A 22,362-nucleotide genomic window follows, 5' to 3' on the forward strand; every position below is an offset into this window, starting at 1 on the left:
TTGCACGTTTGTATTAGTGTGCATGCTCAAATTGTCTTTTTTCACTCTTGAATGTTTTTTCCTTCTCGACTTTGTCATGGTTCGCACTAATACAAATGCTCACAAAATTTGTCTTTCTCTCGACTTTCATATTTATGCATGCGAGTTGCATATTTACAGAGACCAAAAAAAATTAAGATGTCCATGTTTATGTTTTCACCCTGTGTCTTTGCGCCCCCTAGTATTGGCATGGAAATGACTCCATACTGTACTGGGCAGAGAAAGAGAAAAGTGTGTGAGCATATGTGGCTGAGTTGGTGTGTGTGTGTTGGTGTGTGAATGTGTGTGTGAGAGTGAGTGTTTGTGTGTGTGTGTTTATATATGCTGCATCACTAAGACACAGAATGGCATTGGAAGCAGAAAACTCAGCGATTTAGTCATGTACTAAACCAGGTCCCCAGTAGAGTTTAACAAAGAATTACCAGATCAGTATCGATATGGGAGTCATTTAAGGACAAGAAATCAGTAATAGATAATGCAGAAAAACCATATACAGAGATAGACACAGTATGAGGGAGACAGGGGAAGGAGAGAGAGAAAAGAGGAATATACCACACACACACATATATATATATATATACTGTACATACATATATATATATATATATATATATATATATATATATATATATATATATATATATATATATATATATATATATATATACATATATATATACATATATATATATATATATATATATATATATATATATATATATATATGTATATATATATATATATATATATGTATGTACAGTATATATATATATATATATATATATATACTGTACATATATATATATATATATATATATATATATATATATATATATATATATATATATATATATATATATATATATATTACAAACCACCAGCAGTTGGTTCATACTTAACATAACTGTCTGGAGTGCATACATTTGTATGTACACATGTGTTTACATATGTGTATACATGTTTGCGTACATGTGTGTGTGTGTGTGTATAAAGCAGACATTGTCTGGGTGACTAGAGAGCACACACTCCTGCCCTCCTGCATGAGGTGTGTAATTAGGGAGGATTCTGGCTGTTAGATTCATTACACCAGGACTAAAAATACACCGAGCTTGTTTGTGCCCACGTTGTACCCCTCCCCATCTCTCCCCCTGCCACCAGAGGGTCCTTTAGTATCTGGCACCAAGACATTAGCATAATATTGAAGTCCTGGAGGTTGTGATGTGGAATCTCCAGTCTTTTTCCCAGCACCTCCCACAGATACTTGATCAGAGAGCTGGAGTGTGTGGAAGCTACATCAACACCTTGAACTCTGTCATGTTCCTCAGACTTGACCAGGTGAAAGAGCACACTGCTACCTCAATAAAAATGATTGTTGTTATTATTGTTGTTTGACTCCTGTAATGCTTATGGTCAGGCTCAGGGTGAGGGTTAAGATGAGGGTTAGAGTCAGGGTTAGGCTTATATCTTTTTTGCCTGAATATCAACTATTACATGTATTACATGTACTCTTGCTCCTGGAGGTCTGTGTACCTGGATGTGGTGGTTGGGTGTGAGGTCTGTGTACCTGGATGTGGTGGTTGGGTGTGAGGTCTGTGTACCTGGATGTGGTGGTTGGGTGTGAGGTCTGTGTACCTGGATGTGGTGGTTGGGTGTGAGGTCTGTGTACCTGGATGTGGTGGTTGGGTGTGAGGTCTGTGTACCTGGATCTGCAGGGGCAGGTTGTCGCAGACAGTGCACAGCAGTGTTTGTGTGGGCTTCTCACAGCACATGAGCACCAGCTCCAGATCCATGTCGTCTTTTATAAGCAGCCCTTTAGCCACCAGCCCAATCCGGATCACTCCACACAGCACCCTGCCGTCTGTGGTACTGCTGCTGCCCTCGCTGAGAGACAGAGAGAAGAAGAGGGAGATTACACACACACACACACACACACACACACACACACACACACACACACACACAGAGGAAGAGATAGAGATACACAGATGTGTACACAAATGAGAAGGAGGGAGAGAAAGAAAGCAGGAGGGAGAGAGAAATTCCATATCCAATAATATATACACATTGAAGTTGCTGTTAGTGGCCTTAAATAATATTTTTTATTGACTACAGTCATCTTTTAGTGATTTGTAACACTAGACAAGAATAGATTTACTTCTTCAATAGAATATGGATAATTTTAAACTCTGTATCCACGCAGAGGTTTCTTCTGACATCATCTTGGTTTCTGCATCCAGAAATGCAGAAACCTTCATGTCGTTGTGATGAGCAGCTTCCATAACCTGGACCCAGTGATGGTGTTTTCTCCTCTTCAACATTCAGAGAATTCCTTATTTTCTTAGCCAGAGATCACCCAGGTGCTTCTGCATTCTCCAGTCATTTCCTGTCATGTCTTCCTCCATGTGCCGTCTTGCTCCTGTACCTTATCCAGAAGGTTGCAGCATGTCTGGTCTTCGATGTTCCTATGTTGTCCCATTTCACTCTGCTACTCCACTACCTCCTCCTACTTTTAAAGGTTAAAATGTGATCTGCACCACAATCCCTTTGAGCTTCAAGGACCACCCAGTTTGACCAGCCATTCCTTAAAGATTTGTCAAAGACTCAAGACTCATCTGTCCTGGAATAAACTTCCACTGGCTGTGTAAAGAGCAGCATCTGTCTTCAAACAGTCAATGAAGACTCATCTCTTTAAAAGCCCCTCATTTATTCCAATTATGCATTTGTAGGAAGTTTTATATTTGCACTTGAACTTTTTGTCTATAAACTCAAATGGTCTCAAGTTGTATTTCATAGCATTGTACTCATGGTACTCATTGACAATACTACCGGTAATTGTAGTATTGCTACTCTCAGACTCTTGTTCCTGGCAGCATGTCAGTTTAAGGGTATTTTGAGTATTTCTGCTGAGCAGACATATTGAGCTCTTCTGTAAATCGCTCTAGATCAGAGCATCTGCTAAATGCCAAAATGTAAATGTATCAGATCTATTATTATATGAGCCAGTACTGATCGTCATACAATTATTCAATTGTAAGGTAGGTAACTACAATTCCTAGCAAGTAATATAGCTACTCACTTTGTACTTCCTTCTGCTGATTCGTCAGTGCTGGGCTCCGCCTCCTCCTCTTGGGCACTGGATATGTTTGACTGGCCAGCCTGGGAGCGGTCCATCCAATCAGAGACGTGCTTGAGAGCACACTCGACGGTGGAGACGAGGCTCTGCACAGCTTCGAGCTCTTCAGGCGACGGGTAGATGGTGGAGTGTTTGGCCATGACGTGACGGTCATCATTCCCGAATGAACGGATAGATCTCTGAGGTGAGAGAAAGGAAGGAGGACATTAACTGTAATCTTAACATTTGTTAATAATCCGCAAACACACTCACACATACACACATTCATAATGCACATTTTGTAATGTGCACACACAAAAAGACATATACACTCACTCACACTCACCTTCATAATGCACAATTTGTAATGCATAAGCACTCTGTCTCTCAGACATTCATAATGCACATTTTGTAATGCGCACACACACACAAAGACATATATACTCACTCTTACACACACACACACACACACACACACACACACACACACACACACACACACTCGACGACACATACAGTCACACACAAACTCACACACACCTTCATAATGCACATTTTGTGATGCGCACTCATGCACACACACTCACTCTTCCTTCTACATATTATGTATGCTCAACACAGACAGATTCAATACTCCCTGTCTTTATGATCCTTCACAGTTCTTTGTCTCTCTTTATAAATGAACACAAGTACACTCCCAGTCTGACATGTGTGCATGTATAAATCAGATTTGTCATGAAGACGTCCAGAAGGGTCGGGTACACTTCTGTGTGCATGGTTGTATCACTGAAGTGGGCTATCAGAAATCAGTTTCAGCTGGTGATAGGAGCTCAGCACCTTCTTTTTATCAGACAGAGCACTCTTGCTCCCCCCACCATCCACCCCTCTGACCACCCTGTATTTGACATCTAGCTGCACGCTCCATGTAGCTTGCTCTCAGTCAGCTCTTCTATCCCCTTACCGAGCCCCCCCAGTTCCAGACACTCTGTGTGACCCTCCCTGCACATGACTTCCATCCTCTAAGCCCCTGTAGTCTGTCTATCTTTATACTTTGACCTATATTTCACACACAGAGGTGCATGTGCGCACATTAGAGTGATTATACTCTCACCGGCCACTTTATTAGGTACACGTCGCTAGTACCGGATTGGACCCCCTTTTGCATTCAGAACTGCCTTAGTCCCTCGTAGCATAGATTCAACAAGGTACAGAAACCATTCCTCAGATAATCTGGTCCATATTGACATGGGTACACTGTGTTCATAAAGGGAAAGATATGGTCAGCAACAATACTCAGGTAGGCTGTGGCGTTGACACAATTGTTCAATTGGTAACAATGGGCCCAGTGGGCCAGGAAAATATCCCCCACACCATTGCACCACCACCACCAGCCTGAACCGTTGACACAAGGCAGGATGGATCCATGCTTTCATGCTGTTGATGCCAAATTCTGACACTACCATCCGAATGTCGCAGCAGAAATCGAAACTCATCAGACCAGACAACGTTTTTCCAATCTTCTATTGTACAATTTTGGTGAGCCTGTGCAAATTGTAGCCTCAGTTTCCTGTTCTTAGCTGACAGGAGTGGCACCCGGTGTGGTCTTGTGCTGCTGTAGCCCATCCAACGAGGTTCAACGTGTTGTGTGTTCAGAGATGCTCTTCTGCATGCCTCGGTTGTAACGACTGGTTATTTGAGTTACTGTTGCCGTTCTATCAACTTGGACCAATCTGGCCATTTTCCTCTGACCTCTAGAATCAACAAGGCATTTGTGCCCACAGAACTGCCACTCACTGGATATTTTCAGATCATTCTCTGTAAATCCTAGAGATGGTTGTGTGTGAAAATCCCAGTAGATCAGCAGTTTCTGAAATAGACCAGCCCATCTGCCACCAACAATCATGCTATGTTCAAAGTCACTTAAATCACATTCCTTCCCCATTTTGATACTCGGTTTGAACTGCAGCAGATTGTCTTGGACATGTCTACATGCATTGAGTTTCTGCCATGTCATTGGCTGATTTGCGTTAACATTTGCGTTAACGAGTAGTTGGACAGGAGTACCTAATTAAGTGGCCAATGAATGTATAACATCTTATTTGAAGTAGCTGCTTTTTGAAGAAGTTGTGTGATATCTGCTGTGCTTTTGAAAACTGAGGTGCATTTGAATATTCCGGTGACACAGGTAACCCTGTGAACTCTTTGAACAGTGTTCAGTGTTGGATAGTGGAGTTCCACTGAGTCACTTCTGTAACACTATATCACACTCCCTGGAAAGTCAGTGACCTTTGACAGAATAAAGACATAAAATTGACAGGACTCATCCATCTCATGAAGCAGCATGAGTGCGTTTTACAGAAAGCCATGACTGCTTCTTGCTGTCTGGGGTTTTTGTGTGTGTATATGTGTATGTGTCTGTAATGCTTGGGTGTTGGAGGCAGGACGCAAGTGCGGACTATGAAGAGGTTTATTAACAAGACTAAAAAGCTACATGAAGTACACTGATATAAAACAAAGACAAATCAAACATTAACCAAGAACACTAACTAACACTGACAGAAAATACTAATATATTGAACTGGGGGAACATTACAGCTAAAGATGAACAAAGACATATAGAACCAAACCATTAAGAGCCAGATCAACAAGTACTTACAAACACAACAACAGATAAAGCAAATGACAAAACACAGGAGTTAAATACACAGACTAAACCAAGAACCAAACAAAAGACAGCTGAAAACAATGATGAGGGGGCGGAGTTACAAGGTTAGGGCATGAAGTCAGACACAAGGGAATTTCAAAATAAAAGCACACCAAGCAGAAACTAGGAAATGAAATCAAAACAAGAGGCACAGCTGGGTGACTGCAGTGATGAGGAGGGGGTGATTGTGACAGTGTCACAGTTCTACTTAGTCTATTCAGTATTCAAATACTTGTGCAATAGAGTTGAATGATACTGGAAAAAGTCAAATTGCAATATTTTAGGCTTTTGCAATTTATGAACATATTCCCAAAGCGAAGATTCTCTCCAGCCATGCACAAGGGAATGCATCAGCACTGTGACCTGGTTTTACCCTTGCCTGCCTTACTCTGATAGAACATTTTCATTTGCTGTATATTGTGAATTTATTAAAAACAAATCACAGAATTCTCAAATACAATGACAAGTTAAATACTCACAATAAAAACAAAGCAAATATGATTGGACACATCTTTATACTCAATTGCATACTGTGGCCTTCTGTGATATCAGTTAAAATGCCAATGATGTGACACAGAAGAGCTCAGAAGGGGGATGCTACATCCACACCCTCACACGCTTTCTTCCTACAGACATTGGTTATGCACTGGTGAAGGCTAAGTGCACTAGTTCTAGGGATTGTTCATTCGCATATCTAGGTCCTTCCCACAAGACATTGGTCAGCATTAACATGGCTAGCAGTTCTGAGAGCACTGTTTATGATAGACATGCCCAAAGAATCTGGATACTGGTACACTCATCTGGGTGCCTGTGTGTGTGTGTGTGTGTGTGTGTGTGTGTGTGTGTGTGTGTGTGTGTGTGTGTGTGTGTGTGTGTGTGTGTGATAACTGCCAGGCCAAGGGTGTCAGAGATCCTGTTTTGGAGTGCTTAACATAGTAAAGTTGATGAGCCATCACTAACATGGCCTATACCTGACTGCTATGTAGCCGGGGGTAATAAGCAGGCGAAGAGGCTTAGTAGGTTTCTCCTCCAGTGCCCAAAGGTACTTTTATTTGCAAGTAATCTAACATGTGAATTGTAAAAACGAGGGGAACATTACATCACCCCTTACCCATCAAGCCTCTCTTCTTTTTCTCCGTCACCAGTATCCCTTAGCCCCTCTCCACACAAACAGCACTTTACGAACTTGGGTATAGGTAAGGGAAACATTTCAACATACAGCTTATATTATATGAGTGAGCCAGTTCTTATATCATCACAAAAGGGGATGATCACCTCGGAACAGTTTTCCCCCTCTGCCATTTCCCTAATGAACCACTCCCCACCCCCCTCCATGCTGTGTCTGCTAAGTGTTCAGGTTCATAGTAACTTAGACAGAACATTGTCTGTGTGTACCACTTGCCAGTATGCTCATCTTGGTAAGGAAGGATGAGATATTGCCCTCCTACCATCCACATCAGTGTACATCAGTGTACATCTATGCATCCTGTACACTGATCTCTATCCATTTGCAGTCTACCTGCTGTATCGCTTTAGCCACTTAATCCTGTTATACCATTAGTGCTCACCATGTTCTCAGATGCATATGTTCACTATTTACTGATATACTCACTATATACTGATTAATGTCCGTTCTGCAGGATCATCATCTCTGGATCTCCCTCCACTGGTGCTCCTTGGGATGACCCAGGACTAGAAGAGAAGGGCCACAGCTAAGCAGAACCCTCCTCTCAGGAGGAGTCTCTTCATCTGGCAAGTACTTTCCTTACTTTGTGCATATAACTAAGGGTTTGGTGATGGAGTGAGCTCATCACCCTGACCATGAAGAGCCACTTCTGAAATGTGTAACTATATGTTCAATAGAAGAGATGCGAAGCACACACACACACACACACACTCACACTGTGTGATCAATTTTGTAGTTTGCAGTAAGACTAGCTGTTCATACAGACTCCCAGCACTTTTTGAATCAGGTCACTGTACCTGAATGACTCCAAGAAGTTCTCTGCCCAACTGTGTCATGTTTGCAGTGGCCTCTTCTTTGAAAACAGGACAGAATGTGTGAATATTTTGGGAATGTAAATGCATGCACATATTTTATGCTGCATTGTTAAGTTCTTGAAGAAGAAGCGTAGGTTTATTAAAACCTTGGTTATTGCTCATCAAAGGGCTTGAATCACTGACCCTATCAGCCCAGGCCACTAATCCTTAGGCCACAGTTGCACCCATAGTTTGCATAGTCAATGCCATGTGTATGTACAGTGTAAATGCACATTAAAACATCCTGTTTTTGTACATGGTGCTAACATCTGCTAATATGACTACAGGGTTCAAGACAGTCAGTCTGTGTAGTCAGTCACATTTGTGACCAATCCGTGTAGACCCATTTACTGGTCCAAGTACAAAGCATTACACTCACATCTAGTTTATAGCAGTACTGGCCTTCAAACCTATTTCAAGTAGGCTAGACACTGAATTCAGTGCAAGACTGTGTCTAGATGTGGCTGGTGTCACCTGTCTTTCATAACTCTGTATACGTGTGCATGAGGAAGCAAGAGATAGAGAGAGAAAGAGAGAGGGTAATAGAGAGAGAGAGAGAGAGAGAGAGAGATAGATAGCCCCTACCTGGAATCATGGTTACCACAGCAAAAGTGCTGTGTAGAGTTTTTTTGTTTCTGGTTCTGATTGCTCCACCACTGGCTTTCTCAATGTGCTTAATTCAACCTCCTTGTTTCAAGGTTTTCACCAGTTTCACCTGTTCCTGCTCATTCCCCTCATTCTTTTACTTAAGATTCCCCGGTCATATTATTGCACATGTACTGTGAGGAAAATAAGTATTTGAACACCGTGCGACTTTGTACGTTCTCTCACTTAGAAATCATGGAGGGATCTGAAATTTTCATCTTAGGTGCATGTCCACTGTGTGAGACATAATCTAAAAAAATCTGGAAATCACAATGTATGATTTTTAAATAATTTATTTGTGTGTTACTGCTGCAAATAAGTATTTGAGAGCAGAATTTTTGCTGATTGGCAGGTGTTCAAAGACCTGTTAGTCCGCCACTAAAAAGTCCACCTCCACTCCACTTATTCAAAATGAGAAGCACCTGTTTGAGGTTGTTAGCTGCATAAATACACCTGTCCACTCCACACAATCAGTAAGACTCCAACTACTAACATGGCTTAGACCAAAGAGCTGTCCAAAGATATCAAAGACAAAATTGTGGACCTCCACAAGGTTGGAAATGGCTATGGGGCAATTGCCAAGAAGCTTGGTGAAAAAAGATCAACTGCTGGAGCAATTATTAGAAAATGGAAGAAGCTAAACATGACTGTCAATCTCCCTCGTACTGGGACTCAATGCAAGATCTCACCTCATGGTGTACAAATGATGCTAAGAAAGGTGAGGAATCAGCCCAGAACTACACAGGAGGAGCTGGTCAATGACCTGAAGTGAGCTGGCACCATTGTTTCCAAGTTTACTGTGGGTAATACACCAAGACATCATAGTTTAAAGTCATGCATGACACAGAAGGTTCCCCTGATTAAACCAGCACACGCCCAGGCTTGTCGTCACATTTGCCCATGATCAAGAGGAGTCATGAGTACCATCCCAAAAACACCATCCCTACTGTGGAGCATGAGGGTGGAAGCATCATGCTTTGGGGGTGTTTTTCTGCACATGGGACAGGACGACTGCACTGTATTAAGGAGAGGATGACCGGGGCTGTGTACTGTGAGTTTTTGGGGAACAACCTTCCCTCAGTTAAAACATTGAAGATGGGTCATGGCTGGGTCTTTCAACATGACAATGACTCAAAGCACACAGCCAGGATAACCAAGGAGTGGCACCGTAAGAAGCATATCAAGGTTCTGGAGTGGCCTAGCCAGTCTCCAGACCTAAACCCTATAGAAAATCTTTGGAGGGAGTTCAAACTCAGTGTTTCTCAGTGACAGCCCAGTGCAAACCTGGTGAAAAACTACAGGAAATGTTTGACCTTAGTAATTGCAAACTAAGTCTACTGTCCCAAATTGATTTGATTGACATTGATTTTCACAGTTCAATCACTTATTTGCAGCAGTAACACAAAAAATAAATTATTAAAAATTGTGATTTCCAGATGTTTTTTTTTTTAGATTATGTCTGGACATGCACCTAAAATGAACATTTCAGACCCCTCCATGATTTTTAAGTAGGAGAAACTGCAAAGTCGCAGGCTGTTCAAATACTTATTTTCCTCACTGTATGTGTCCCAATTGCACAGTACAAACTAATACTACAATAAATATACTATATACTAAGGATGTATATCTTCACCACTAAGGTAGATTCGATACACATCTCGATACACTGTCACCGAAACGATATAACTGTGATACTCTGAAACCCCTTGTCGATACTATGTGATACAAATCATCTGGGGTGGGTTTCCCGAAACGTTCGTAGCGCTTTGTAACCTCGTATGAAACGTATGAGGTTAAGAAGTACTTAGCGCTAAGAACGTTTCAGGAAACTCACCCCTGGTTGTTTTCAATGGAGCAAAACCAATACATAATATAAAAAAATGCATAATTCAGTATATTCAGACAGAGCATTAATTTATTCAAGTGAATTATTCAGTTATTTTCTCCATCTATATTTATACAAAACGTTTAAAACATAAGATGAACAGTTTTTAAAAGTACTGTATTAACATAGTGAAAATTATGATCTGCAACACTACTGTCTGCTAGACTTATGAGGGGGGTAGCGGCCGCAGAGATGTCCACACCGTGCCGTCTTTTCATGTGTGTCGCCAGGTTTGTTGTGCTACTAACGTATTTGATAGCCCCACGGCATTGTTTGCAGATTGCGTGCGTCTTGTCAAGTTGACCACCTCGCTTAAAAAACCAGAAAATATCTTTGCATTAAATATCTTTGTCGTTGCTAATGCTCTCATTTTCCTCCATCTTTGTTGTGTACGTCTGCGTGTTTGCGTAAGTACCTGAGGACACGATGGTGCATTTATGTTGCCTCGAAAAAAAAGAAATCAATAAAAATAAAAAGTATGTTGCCTCTGTAAATATGTTAGAATAAGGAATAGATACTGGAAAACAAAACACCCGTTTTGGTATTATAACCATGGTATTTGCCAATGCAAAAAGGCTAGAGTCGATGCACCGTAAATTAAACCCGATGCACGTTGAATCTACCGGTGCAGTCGAATCGCAGACATGTGTGCCGATTCACCGATGTGAATCGGTGAATCTCCCCATCCCTACTATATACTGATCTTAATAGTAATGTTTAGTGGGTTAGTACACAAAATATTAACTACCAATATTAACTAACTAATTAACTAGCTAATATTAACTATTATATTAAATATTATTATTATAAAATATTAGCAGTCATGGTCTGGTGGTACTGGAACTGATCTTGTAATCAGAGGGTCGCAAGTTCGATTCCTAGGCCTCAGGACATGACTGAGGTGCCCTTGAGCAAGGCACCTAACCTCAACTACACCTTAGGTGCCAGGCTAGGGCTGCCCACCACTCTGGACATGTGTGCACCACAGCCCCCTAGTAATCACTAGTGTGTGTGTGTGTGTGTGTGTGTGTGTGTGTGTGTGTGTGTGTGTGTGTGTGTGTGTGTGTGTGTGTGAGAGTGTGTTATCACTACACAGTGGGTAAATGCGGAGGACCAATTTCGATTGGGGTAAAAATCACAATTGACAAATATGGCATATGGCAAACAAATATTTACATTTTTATTTTACTACTCTGTTTCATCCCAACAAAAAGGGTGAAGATTTGTTATGCTGTTGCTATGCTTCTTTGGAAGCTACAACTTGATAGGGGTTTATTATTTTAAAAAAGCATATTAAATGATACCTACGTGGTTTATATGAACGATGTCACAGATTTCTCATTGAATATATTACTGTATATTACATATATTTACAATGGTAATAAATCTATTAATAAATTAATAAAGCCTCATATTCTGCCTTGTTTACAAATAGCTAGCTATCTTACAGTTAAATTAAATTTAGCTGCCATCTAGGGTTGCCACCTAGGTCTGACAAAAAAACACGGACACTGTCATACGCGAACGTAAATTGTTGACGGTGCCGGGACAGGTGGCAACCCTACTGCCATCAGTTGGCTAATTAGCTAACGTTACACAGCTTACCCACAAAGGCCAAACACTACAACAGCTAGGTGTGACGCTGGGAGGCGGCGCACGAGAAACATGTAAACACACACGTAAACGTGTAGACTCAGACAACGACGAGCACAAGACACTGCGCGAACGCACATTAAATAGACAGACCACGTAAGTCCCACGTGATGACGAGACGAGCCACAGGTGAGACCAGGGCTCTCAAGTCTCACGCATTGAGCGTGTGACACACGCATTTGACCGTCTTCACATGCTCACACGCCACACTTCCGATTTCACACGGCGAGAAAAAAAAAATCTAGTTTATTTACCTCCGATTCATATCTATGTCGCCCCCCCCCGCTCAACAACTTACGTTCGCCACCCACCCCCCCTCTCACACTCTGACATGAATCCAAAACTTGAGACCCCTGGGTGAGACGGATAATCACGAGACACACCCGCACCCACGGAGATACACTGACGCAGACGAGTAGACGCAGACGACGTTAACACACGCCCCAAAGGGAGGGTTCGGGGACCGTAACGTGACACTAGGCTGCTAACTATATTAACATGCATTTCAAACAGATTTCTTTCTAAAGTAGAAACTATGTTTAATTATTGTACTCATAAAAATGTATCCAAATTGTACTCACATTGTCTCACACATTTCACCGTGTATATTTCTTAATATAAAGCCATATAACATTTTTCTCCCCCTTAGACTGTGACCATTTAGCAGTTGTAAACACAGAGATTAGCAGATTAGCATTTATGCTAGAGGAATTTGAAGCCTCATGCTACTATTGTGAATAGCCAGTTGCATCAGCACCGTCTTAGCGCAATAATTAGCTTATCTAACATGAGAATTAAAATCATGATAAGAATGGGAAGACAAGTATCTATTTTGCCGAGTTATAGTATAGTATGCCGTTGCAGTATTACTGGTTGTATAATGTCCTTGCAGTGTTACTGGTCATTGATGTGTTGTTGTGTTGTTACTGGACATTGATGTGACATTGTATTGCTATTAGTCATTGTATAAGGTGTTGTTGCATTGTTACTGGTCATTGTATAATGTATTGTTGCATCGTTACTGGTCACTGATGTGTTATCACAGTGTTACTGGTCATTGTATAATGTATTGTTGCATCGTTACTGGTCACTGATGTGTTATCACAGTGTCACTGATCACTGTATAATGTTTAATTGCACTCATTTCATTATTACAGGTTTTTGATGTGTTGTTGCCATATTACTGGGAAGCAAGTGTGAATCTTTAAGATGTTTAATATGAGGACAAACACTAGCACTACAAACACAAACATCAACGTATACAAACTAAACAATATGGAAAGCAACAACAAAGAACATCTAACAGAAAATGAAAACTGAAACATGAATTTACAAAGACAGCAGTCAGCCCCGTCGACAGGGGGGGACAACCGGGTCTTTTGTCCCGGGCCCCAGGGCCAGGGGCGCCCATCAAAGAGCCCAGCAATTTATTTTTTATTTAAAGTCTATAATTTTTAAATAATCTTGAAATCTTTCATTAATATAAAATTCTGTACTCAAAATAAGCTCAATGGCTAATGTTTTTTATCTATCTGCATATTTTCCATTAAGTGCATACACCCCCGCCTCCCACTGAAAAATGGTTTGATCTAGCACCGACCGTAGCCGGCTGGTACCCGCCCAACAGCGGGAAATACAGTGGTGGATAGTTAAAGTAAATACAGAAATCTGGAGCGCAGAAAAGAAAGGAAAAACATTTACCTGACGAATTTTAAAGTTGCATTGTGTTCCAGGTTTGAAAAGTGCTGGAATATAGGCTAAAGTACTTGAAAATGCTTGAAATTGTAACTACTTCGTTTCACAACAATATCTGTCTGACTGAACAGTATTTGTATTGTATTTGTATCTTGTATTACGTTAACAAATACGAGACTCTTGTAATTGCAGGACGAAACACGAGAGAACGTGAAGAAGTTAATATTGGGCGTTTTGAAAATAAACAACCATTAAATAATGTGATTAAAAAGCGAATTATTTCGAATCATTTCGAGTATATGTATAAATATTTAACTTAATAATTAAGTTTAACGTGCTGGAAAATATTGAAATGGACATTTAAAGTGACGTACAAGTGCTTTAATTCCACCTTATAAAGGTGTATGAATCCTGCAAACATGACTTTGTTCATTGCGCTGAAGCTAAAAAAAGTCGAGAGGTGCACGACCTTGCGAATCAACAGCGCGTGAGGCCCTCGCGCACGGGCGGAGCCACAGCGATTACCTCATTTTCGCCGCGAACCTTCGCGCCTCGCAACGCGTCAAGTATAAACCAATCAGCTATATACTATATGACCAAGGATTGTCTGCTACAGAGTAAATTGAAATGACATGCGCGGCAGGGGGGGGGGGGCACATGAAACTTTCTTGTCCCGGGCCCCAGCAAGACTGTCAACGGGCCTGACAGCAGTAACAGCATCTAAGTATAATCACTAGATGTTCTACACAAGAACAGGGTTTAAATACAAGACTAATAAGGGGACTAAACTAGAAACAGGTGACAATGATTACAAGGGGCGTGGTTACAGATTGACAGAGACGGCAGGATAACTTGGGAAACCAAAACAAGGAGATGACATAGAGGAGGGGATTTTCACCCTCAATAAATGTCACTCCTCTCAGCATTTATGTTCAGCCTCTTACCTCGCAGCAGTACGAGGAGTGCTCTGTGTATGATAGCACTTTGTGTGTGTGTGTGTGTGTGTCTTAGTGCTCTGGTGTGTGATAGCACTGTGTGCAGGGCTCCAGACAAAAAAATTGCTCAAGGAGCCAGTAGCTCCTAAAAGGAAAAAATCCAATAAATGTTCTATAATGTACAAACTAATAAGCATTGCAACACATTACAACACATGCTCACATCAGGTAATCTGTTATTTAGGATATCTGCCGTCCAACATGCCTGATGTCTTTCTCTTCTTTGTAACTGCGGTAAAATTAGTTTCACGACCATTAGTTTTTAAATGGTCCATCATAAGTTCATGAAACAAAGTGTATCTTAAACAACAATATTTTGGCACTTTTGTTAATACTGTGTTAAAGTTCTTGAAGAAAGAATTCCAAATATGCTAACGTGAAACCAACTTTACTGCTTTCTTGTAAAGTTTACTGTTTCCTAGCGTGCATGAGTGACTTTTGATCCCATTAAAGTTAACTTAAAACTATGTACAGTTATAAAGTGTGGACTCTTATGGTCCGAAAGAGATGTAGATTGTGTGAAAAAAGTGAATATTTTTTGCTTTGCCATTTTCAACAAGCTAATGCGTAGTGCTAAAATTTCAGCTCAGCTACACTGCTTTGCGAGTCATGCTGTTGATCGAATTCCTGCAAACATGCATTCATTTGTAGACAGGCAGAGACGTCCATGTGAGTGGGCGCTAAAGTAGCCTATCGTTTAACTTTTACAATACAATTTCAAAAGAAATTTTTTTCCCCAATTACAAAAAATCCTCACCCATAAATAAAAATAAATTTGCTGTTGTATCACCTGATGCCACTTGCGAATGAAATAATTATATTACATGCAAATTAATACTTATGGTCGCAATTGCAACCATATTGTGTGTGTGTGTGTGTGTGTGTGTGTGTGTGTGTGTGTGTGTGCGCGCGTGAGAGAGACAGCACTGTATATGTAGTATTGCTTTTGTGACTGTGTGTTAGGGCTCTGTGTGTGATAGCACTTTGTGGGTGTTATTGGTTTTGTGACTGTGTGTGTGTGTGTGTGTGTGTTAGTGCTCTGTGTGTGATATCACTTTTTGTGTCTGTGTTATTGGTTTTGTGACAAGGTCACCCAACACACACATAAAGACACAGACAGAAGAGGTGGAAGAGAGACAATGTGTCTGTGTGTCTGTAGTATGTGTGAGTAGTGAGTGTGTGTGGGGTGTGCGTCTGTGAGTATTCTGTGTTTGTGTGAGTAGTGTGTGTGGTGTGTGTATATGTGAGTAGTCTGTGTATGTGTGTGTGTTTGTGTGAGTAATCGTTGTGTGTGTAGTATTTATGTGTGTAGTTGTGCATGTGTGTTTGTGTGAGTACTCTGTGTGTGTGTGTATTGTGTGAGTGTGTGTTAGCACTGCTGACTGGGCTGAGTGAGTTATTCATGAGGTCTCCTCCTCCTGCTTTAATAATTCACACAGCATGCGTGCGTGCGTGCGCGCGCACACACACACACACACACACCCTACTCAATCTACACCCTACCCATCTCTCCTTTCCTTTCCTATCTTTCTCTTTCTCTCCCTCACTGTCTCTCTCTCCCTCTCTCTGACTAACACTGACATGGCTATGTCTCAATCCCCCATTCTACACATAATTTAGGGTGATTTCAGATCTGAATAGTATGAATACATGTGTCTGTAAAAGCCCTCAGAGTGTAAGCTACACCCTAACTCCACCTGCAACTCTCAGACTGAGCTGCACCCTAACTCCACCTACAGCCCATGATGATTGAATCTAATCAATTATAGCATATTTACACTTCTGACACTGACAACATATTCTAGTCAAGATTATTTATAAGATGACAGTGAAAACACATTACAAGGGGCAAAAACATGGACACAAAAACAGGATACTTATACAAGCACCAAGGACCACACCTACATTACTGGCACCTACATTACTATAGCCCAGGGGTAGTCAATTAAATCTTTCCGCGGTCCATTTTTGGCAGATAGCTCAGACCTTAGGTCCGGGTCCGCGGTGGCGAACGAAAGTTGTTGAGCGGGGGGGGGGGGGGGGGGGGGGGGGGGGGGGGGGAACGTAACACTCAAATGGGTGGTGAACGTAACACTCGTCTGAAAATAAATTCTCCGGTTTAAAATATAGTCTCCCGTTTACATTTTTTTGGCATTTGGGTCCGTATCCAGTTAATCAGGAATGTGATTGGGTCCGGACAGGACGGCGTTCGGGTCCGGATCCGGACCGCGATCCGCCATTTGGTGATACCTGCTGTAGCCTTATAAATTGGGAATGGCAGTTGTGACCCTCATAAACACATACAAGCACACAGAAAAGCATTTACATTTACCATAGCTGCTGGCGACCTTGGGTCCGTGTCTCCCTTTAACTACGTTGTGTGTTTGCGTGTGCAAGCACGGTGTGTGGGGACAGCGGTCTCTGAACACGCCCTCCTCATGCACTCGCCTCTCAGACCCCGCTGCACCCTACGCTGCCCAGACCTGAGGGAGAGAGAAAGGAAGAGGGAGGGGGGAGAGAATACTGAATAAGTGTCATTATATGGTGAGTCTATTGTCAGCACTGATGCATTCTTTCAGGGCAACCCCAGTATTACATGCAGCACACACACACACACACACGATCATGGGGAAGTGTGTCGGCCCCGTCCTCAACAGGACTAGGCTCCACCCATCATGCAGGACCCTTTCCTGCCTCCCCTCATTCTCTGTGTCCTGGATTAGAGGCAATCTCTTCTTCCGACACACAGACCACAAGTGAAACACACAGCTTTATTCCCTTTTGCTCACACATACACCAACCACTTTGAAAAAACTTTGAAAAAGCAACAAAGTCAAGCTCTGCTCTACGTCTCTCTCTCTCTGCTCTGTCTATCCATCTCTCCCTCTCCTTTCCACTCTGCCACTCTTTTATGGCTTTGTGACTCTTTCTCCTCCTCGACTCTCTCCCTTTCACACTCTCTTTCCCTCTTCCTCTCTTACACTCCCTTCTTCTCCTTCTCTGATCCCATATTTCTGTCACTATTCCTCCATAATTTTTCGCTCAGTACTGAGTGGCTGCAGTGTGATTAGAACTCTGTGTGTGTGTTTGTAGGATCACGGGTTATCTTTGTAGGGCAGGCTGCAGGGCCTGTGTGTGTGTGTGTGTGTGTGTGTGTGTGTGTGTGTGTGTGTGTTGGTGTGTGTGTGTGCGCGGGGGGGGGGGGGGGGGGGGGTGGTTATGAAGGACAACAACTCCTAAGTTCATAATACAGCACACAGCTGCAAACCAGCTATCATCATGGGAGACAGGAGGAAGTGATGCAATTAACCTGAGGGTTTTCAGCATTAGACCTCTGACACACACACACACACACACAGATACAGAATCCTGCCTCTGATCACCTTGATTTAAGCATGACAGAGATGAGGACCAGACTGAGACTGTGTGTGAATATCTGTGACGTGCGTATCTGTGAGTATCAGTGTGTGTAAGTATCTGTGTGTTTGATTGAGACAGTCAGCATATCATCATGGTTCTGATGGTTAGACATTTACCAAATGGAAGATGGTTCAAGGCCTGAAGTTAGTATTGCGTGTTTTTCTTCCCCCCATCCTCTGCGTGAGTACTGGCCATACAGCCCCACACACTCAAACACATACAGTGTATACAGACCAACTAGTGTACAAAATGTTTCTTTTTCAGAAATAAAATTAGAACAAGGGAGCAGCTAGAAGTAGCACACAGGTCCTCCTGTGTTACATTAAGACCTTAAAACAGAACTGAACCCACACAACCCCATTAGGAGGTGGGGGAAAGAAAGCCATGGAGAGAGTGGTGTACACACACACACACGCGCGCGCGCAGGCAGACTGACACACACACACACACACACACACACAGACACACAATAACAAACACAGGCAGACAGACTCACACACACACACGCAAACACAGGCAGACAGACTCACACACGCAAACACAGGCAGACAGACTCACACACGCAAACACAGGCAGACTCTCTCTCTCTCACATACACACACACACACACACACACACACACACACACACACACACACACACACACCCCAAGATGACTTGTGAACAATAAGAGTCAGTCTGTTATCCAGGCGCTGTGTGAGAGTTATAGAAAAATACTTTTTGTGTATACATTTTGCTATTATTCCTTACATTTGTTTAGGTGATTTGGGACAAAGCCCCTTTTTCTCATGACATATCACATCATTTATTGCAAGCAGGAAATCAGAGAGAAGCGTAAAATGTAAACAAACGAAGATGCCATGGCTAGGCTGAAAATATTAAAAGAGTGGGTTTGCTAAGCCCCACCTCTCCTGCTCTCACAGGAGTTGCGCCAGTCTGCCTGCCACCAGCTTCCACACAGGTTGCCAGATCAGCAGTGCACTGCTTTGTCAGAATCCCTCCTTTAGTGAATAGCACTAGAGGCAACCCAGTAGCTGCTGAGCAAGGCCCTCACCACATCCTGAGACAGCACTGCTATTTCCGCAGTGGTAATGGTGATGGGCTACGCCTACACTGCAGTGATGACATGTGGGGTATTTGGTGGGATAATTTAGACAGTTGTTCCTGATCTCCACATTTAGGAACACTCAAACATCACTACATTTAGGAATGTGTTGATGTTTACATACTGATAATTTTATCACAAAAAAGCAAAATGCAGTAACTTCACTTTGGTCTCATCCTAAATCAGTATTATATAGTGGTGCTCGGTGGTATGACCAAAATTCTATATCATGGTATTTTTCAAAATTATATCGGTTTCACGGTATTTGACAGTTTTTTTCCCCCCGTGCATGATGTGTTAACTGCATTGATTACGAAAAGAATTACTGCAGTAGAGTGGTTAAGAGTACCCATTAGAAAAATGTCTCCACCTAATACAGATTTGCATGGCCCCACATGATCAGTTTTCAAATGGTAGCACTAAAGTAGTGAATGAATCATATATGCAAATGCAAAACCTTTAATTTTTTTTTTCTCTTTTAATGTGATAAAAAGCTAATTATTTCAAATCATTTCGACCATATGTGTCTTTGTATAAATATGTAACTTAAACCGAAGGTTCTGGAAAATATTGAAAATGGACCTTTAAAGTGCCATACAAGTGCTTGAATTCCACCTTGTAAAAGTGGATGAACCCTGCAAACATAATAGCGCAAAACACAGCGCTGAAGAGCGGAACGCGATCTCGACACGCCACAGCGGAGCCCCTGCGATTGCTACCCGTATTTTCTGGACTATAAGCCGCTACTTATTCCCTCATACTTTGAACCATGCGACATATAATGAGGTGCGGCTTTTCTGTAGATGTTTCTTCACCCATCAGGGGTGGAGCAGAATGTTAATCAGGTGGTAGGACAAAGTTGTAAATCAAAGAAGAAAGTGCTCATTTTCATTTACCACATGCAAGCAGCGGGCACGACGGATAAATTTTTTCAAGCCATCATGTGTTGTGCCGAATTCCGACTCCCCTTGTTTGCACACGCATTAAGACACTACAGATGATATTCGGGAGTTACAGTGATTATAACTTCATTCAGCACTCTAGTTTTGTCCTAACTAGATATTTAGACATAATACTGCTTTAATACTGCGAAGTAGGGCTGGGTATCGATTCAAATTCCAAGAATCGATCCGATTCCGATTCTGAAGATTAAGAATCGATTTATTTCGATTTAATCCTATTTAATCGATTCGATCCAATTTGATCCAATTCGGGGTTTAGTGTTATTAAAAATGTATTTATTTGAGCTGTTTCCTGACTATGTACAGAAGCAACATGTTAAAACTAGTATTATATCAATATTAATCAGCAAATAGTTACTGGTAGTTGGTAGTACTGATGGCTGGAAGACTGGTGAAATGGGTAATCATAAATCTACCTTCAAGAAAGGTAATCCAGGACAATAAACAGAGGACATCTTTGAGGTGTCTATATCTGCAACAGTGGACTCCTACTGGGACACTAACCAGTGCATTATTATTATGATTGAAATAATTAAGAAGTCACCCAAAAGCTGTTGCTACCAAATGCATTTTTATTTTAAAAGTGCTCACACTTAATAAACTGAAAGTATAAAATGTAAACGTGTATTTTTCTTTAAAGTGAGAGTATAAGAACAGAACTCTCACGTTACGGTCCCCGACCCCTCCCTGTTGGGCGTGTGTTAACGTTGTCTGCGTCTACTCGTCTGCGTCTGTGCATCTCCGTGGGTGCGGGTGCGTCTTGTGATAATCCTCACCTGTGGCTCGTCTCGTCATCACGTGGGGTTTGTGTGGTTTGTCTACTTAATGTGCGTTCGCGCAGCGTCCTGTGCTTGTTGTTTGAGTCACACATGTTCTATGTAAACGTGTTTTATGTGCGTTGTCTGCGCTTCGGTAAATGTAATAAACGTAACGATTTGGAAAGTGCAAAGGATTCTGTCTCGTCCATCGCCTTGCGCCCAACGTTACAAGAGCATTTTTAACTTTTTTAAACTGTAAAAACACTGGGTAAACTGTCAGTGACATGGACTAACTGTAAATAGTCACTGACATTGGATAAACTGTTCTTCTGTTTTTAGATTGCCGATTTGACTATCGTCGTTACCGTCACTGTTGTTTTACAGCTAGTTAGACCGAGCACGCCTGCGTGAATTCAGTGACGAGGCGGTGTTAAAAGTTCACAAAAAAAATCGATCTTTGGACGTACGAATCGATTATCAGATCATCATATGCGAATCGATTCTGAATCGAAAAATCGATTTTTTCAACACAGGCCTACTGCGAAGTCATGTGGTCAGAGGTGAACTTCGGTATAGCCAGTGTGTATTTTATTTAAAATAATTAACACCCTTGAGCCAGTGTGTCTTTGGACATAGATAATGCTGTTTGCTGTGATGGATAATTAAAGTCTACCTCTTAGTTATGCATAGAAACGTAAATCGACAATATAATCTGTAGCATCTCCTTTATGTGGATAAACGAGGGGAGTCGGAATTCGGCACAACACCGGCTGAAAGCCAAATCTGTCGCACATGAAATGCTACAGGCACCATTCAGAAACTGATCAGTTCAGTTAAATGTATTTAGTTCAGTAGATTTATGCGGCTTTTAGCCCGGTGCGGCTTATAAAACATTTTTCTTTTCCTTTTTTACTTTGTAGGTGCGGCTTATATTGAGGCGTGCTGTATAGTCGAGAAAATACGGTACTTCCTGACAACAGAAACAGCTTCTTTCATTGGCAAAAGTTCCTTTGGGGCATCATCTTTTACTTCAATGTTTGGGAGAATTTGTGGTTCAGAACATCCCTCGTTTTCAGCAAGCTAGATTTGCATTCTATGGCATGTGTGCTTAGCGGCGCAGCAATAAAAAACGTCCCTTGAGTAACAATGAAGGACCATGCTGTGTTCCGGACATGTAAAGGTTTTTTAAACCGGTGTGGCTGGTTTATGAAAAATTCTTATGATAACAAAAATAAACACTGGTTTTCGGTGCGAACCGGTATACCGCCCAGCACTATTATATAGTATTAAACACCAACCACTCTAAATCAGTATTATATGGTATTAAACACCAACCATCCTCACCCACC

The 22,362-nt window shown here is 41.7% G+C and overlaps 1 protein-coding gene across 9 annotated transcripts in view; it reads right to left on the minus strand.

The window, feature by feature from the left end:
• The window catches only part of strbp (spermatid perinuclear RNA binding protein), an 89,738-nt gene that overhangs the window by 30,567 nt on the left and 36,809 nt on the right, over window positions 1-22,362 (minus strand). For all 9 annotated transcript variants that reach the window (XM_077019052.1, XM_077019046.1, XM_077019048.1 and 6 more), the window contains 3 exons: window positions 17,101-17,251; window positions 3,116-3,351; window positions 1,740-1,920 (listed from right to left, as the gene is read on the minus strand). In XM_077019052.1, coding sequence (XP_076875167.1) covers window positions 1,740-1,920; window positions 3,116-3,351; window positions 17,101-17,103 — 420 coding nt within the window. In that variant the 5' untranslated portion in view covers window positions 17,104-17,251. The remainder of the gene's footprint in view (window positions 1-1,739; window positions 1,921-3,115; window positions 3,352-17,100; window positions 17,252-22,362) is intronic.

The sequence above is a fragment of the Brachyhypopomus gauderio genome, chromosome 10, assembly GCF_052324685.1.
Source record: "Brachyhypopomus gauderio isolate BG-103 chromosome 10, BGAUD_0.2, whole genome shotgun sequence".
Classification (NCBI taxonomy): domain Eukaryota; kingdom Metazoa; phylum Chordata; class Actinopteri; order Gymnotiformes; family Hypopomidae; genus Brachyhypopomus; species Brachyhypopomus gauderio.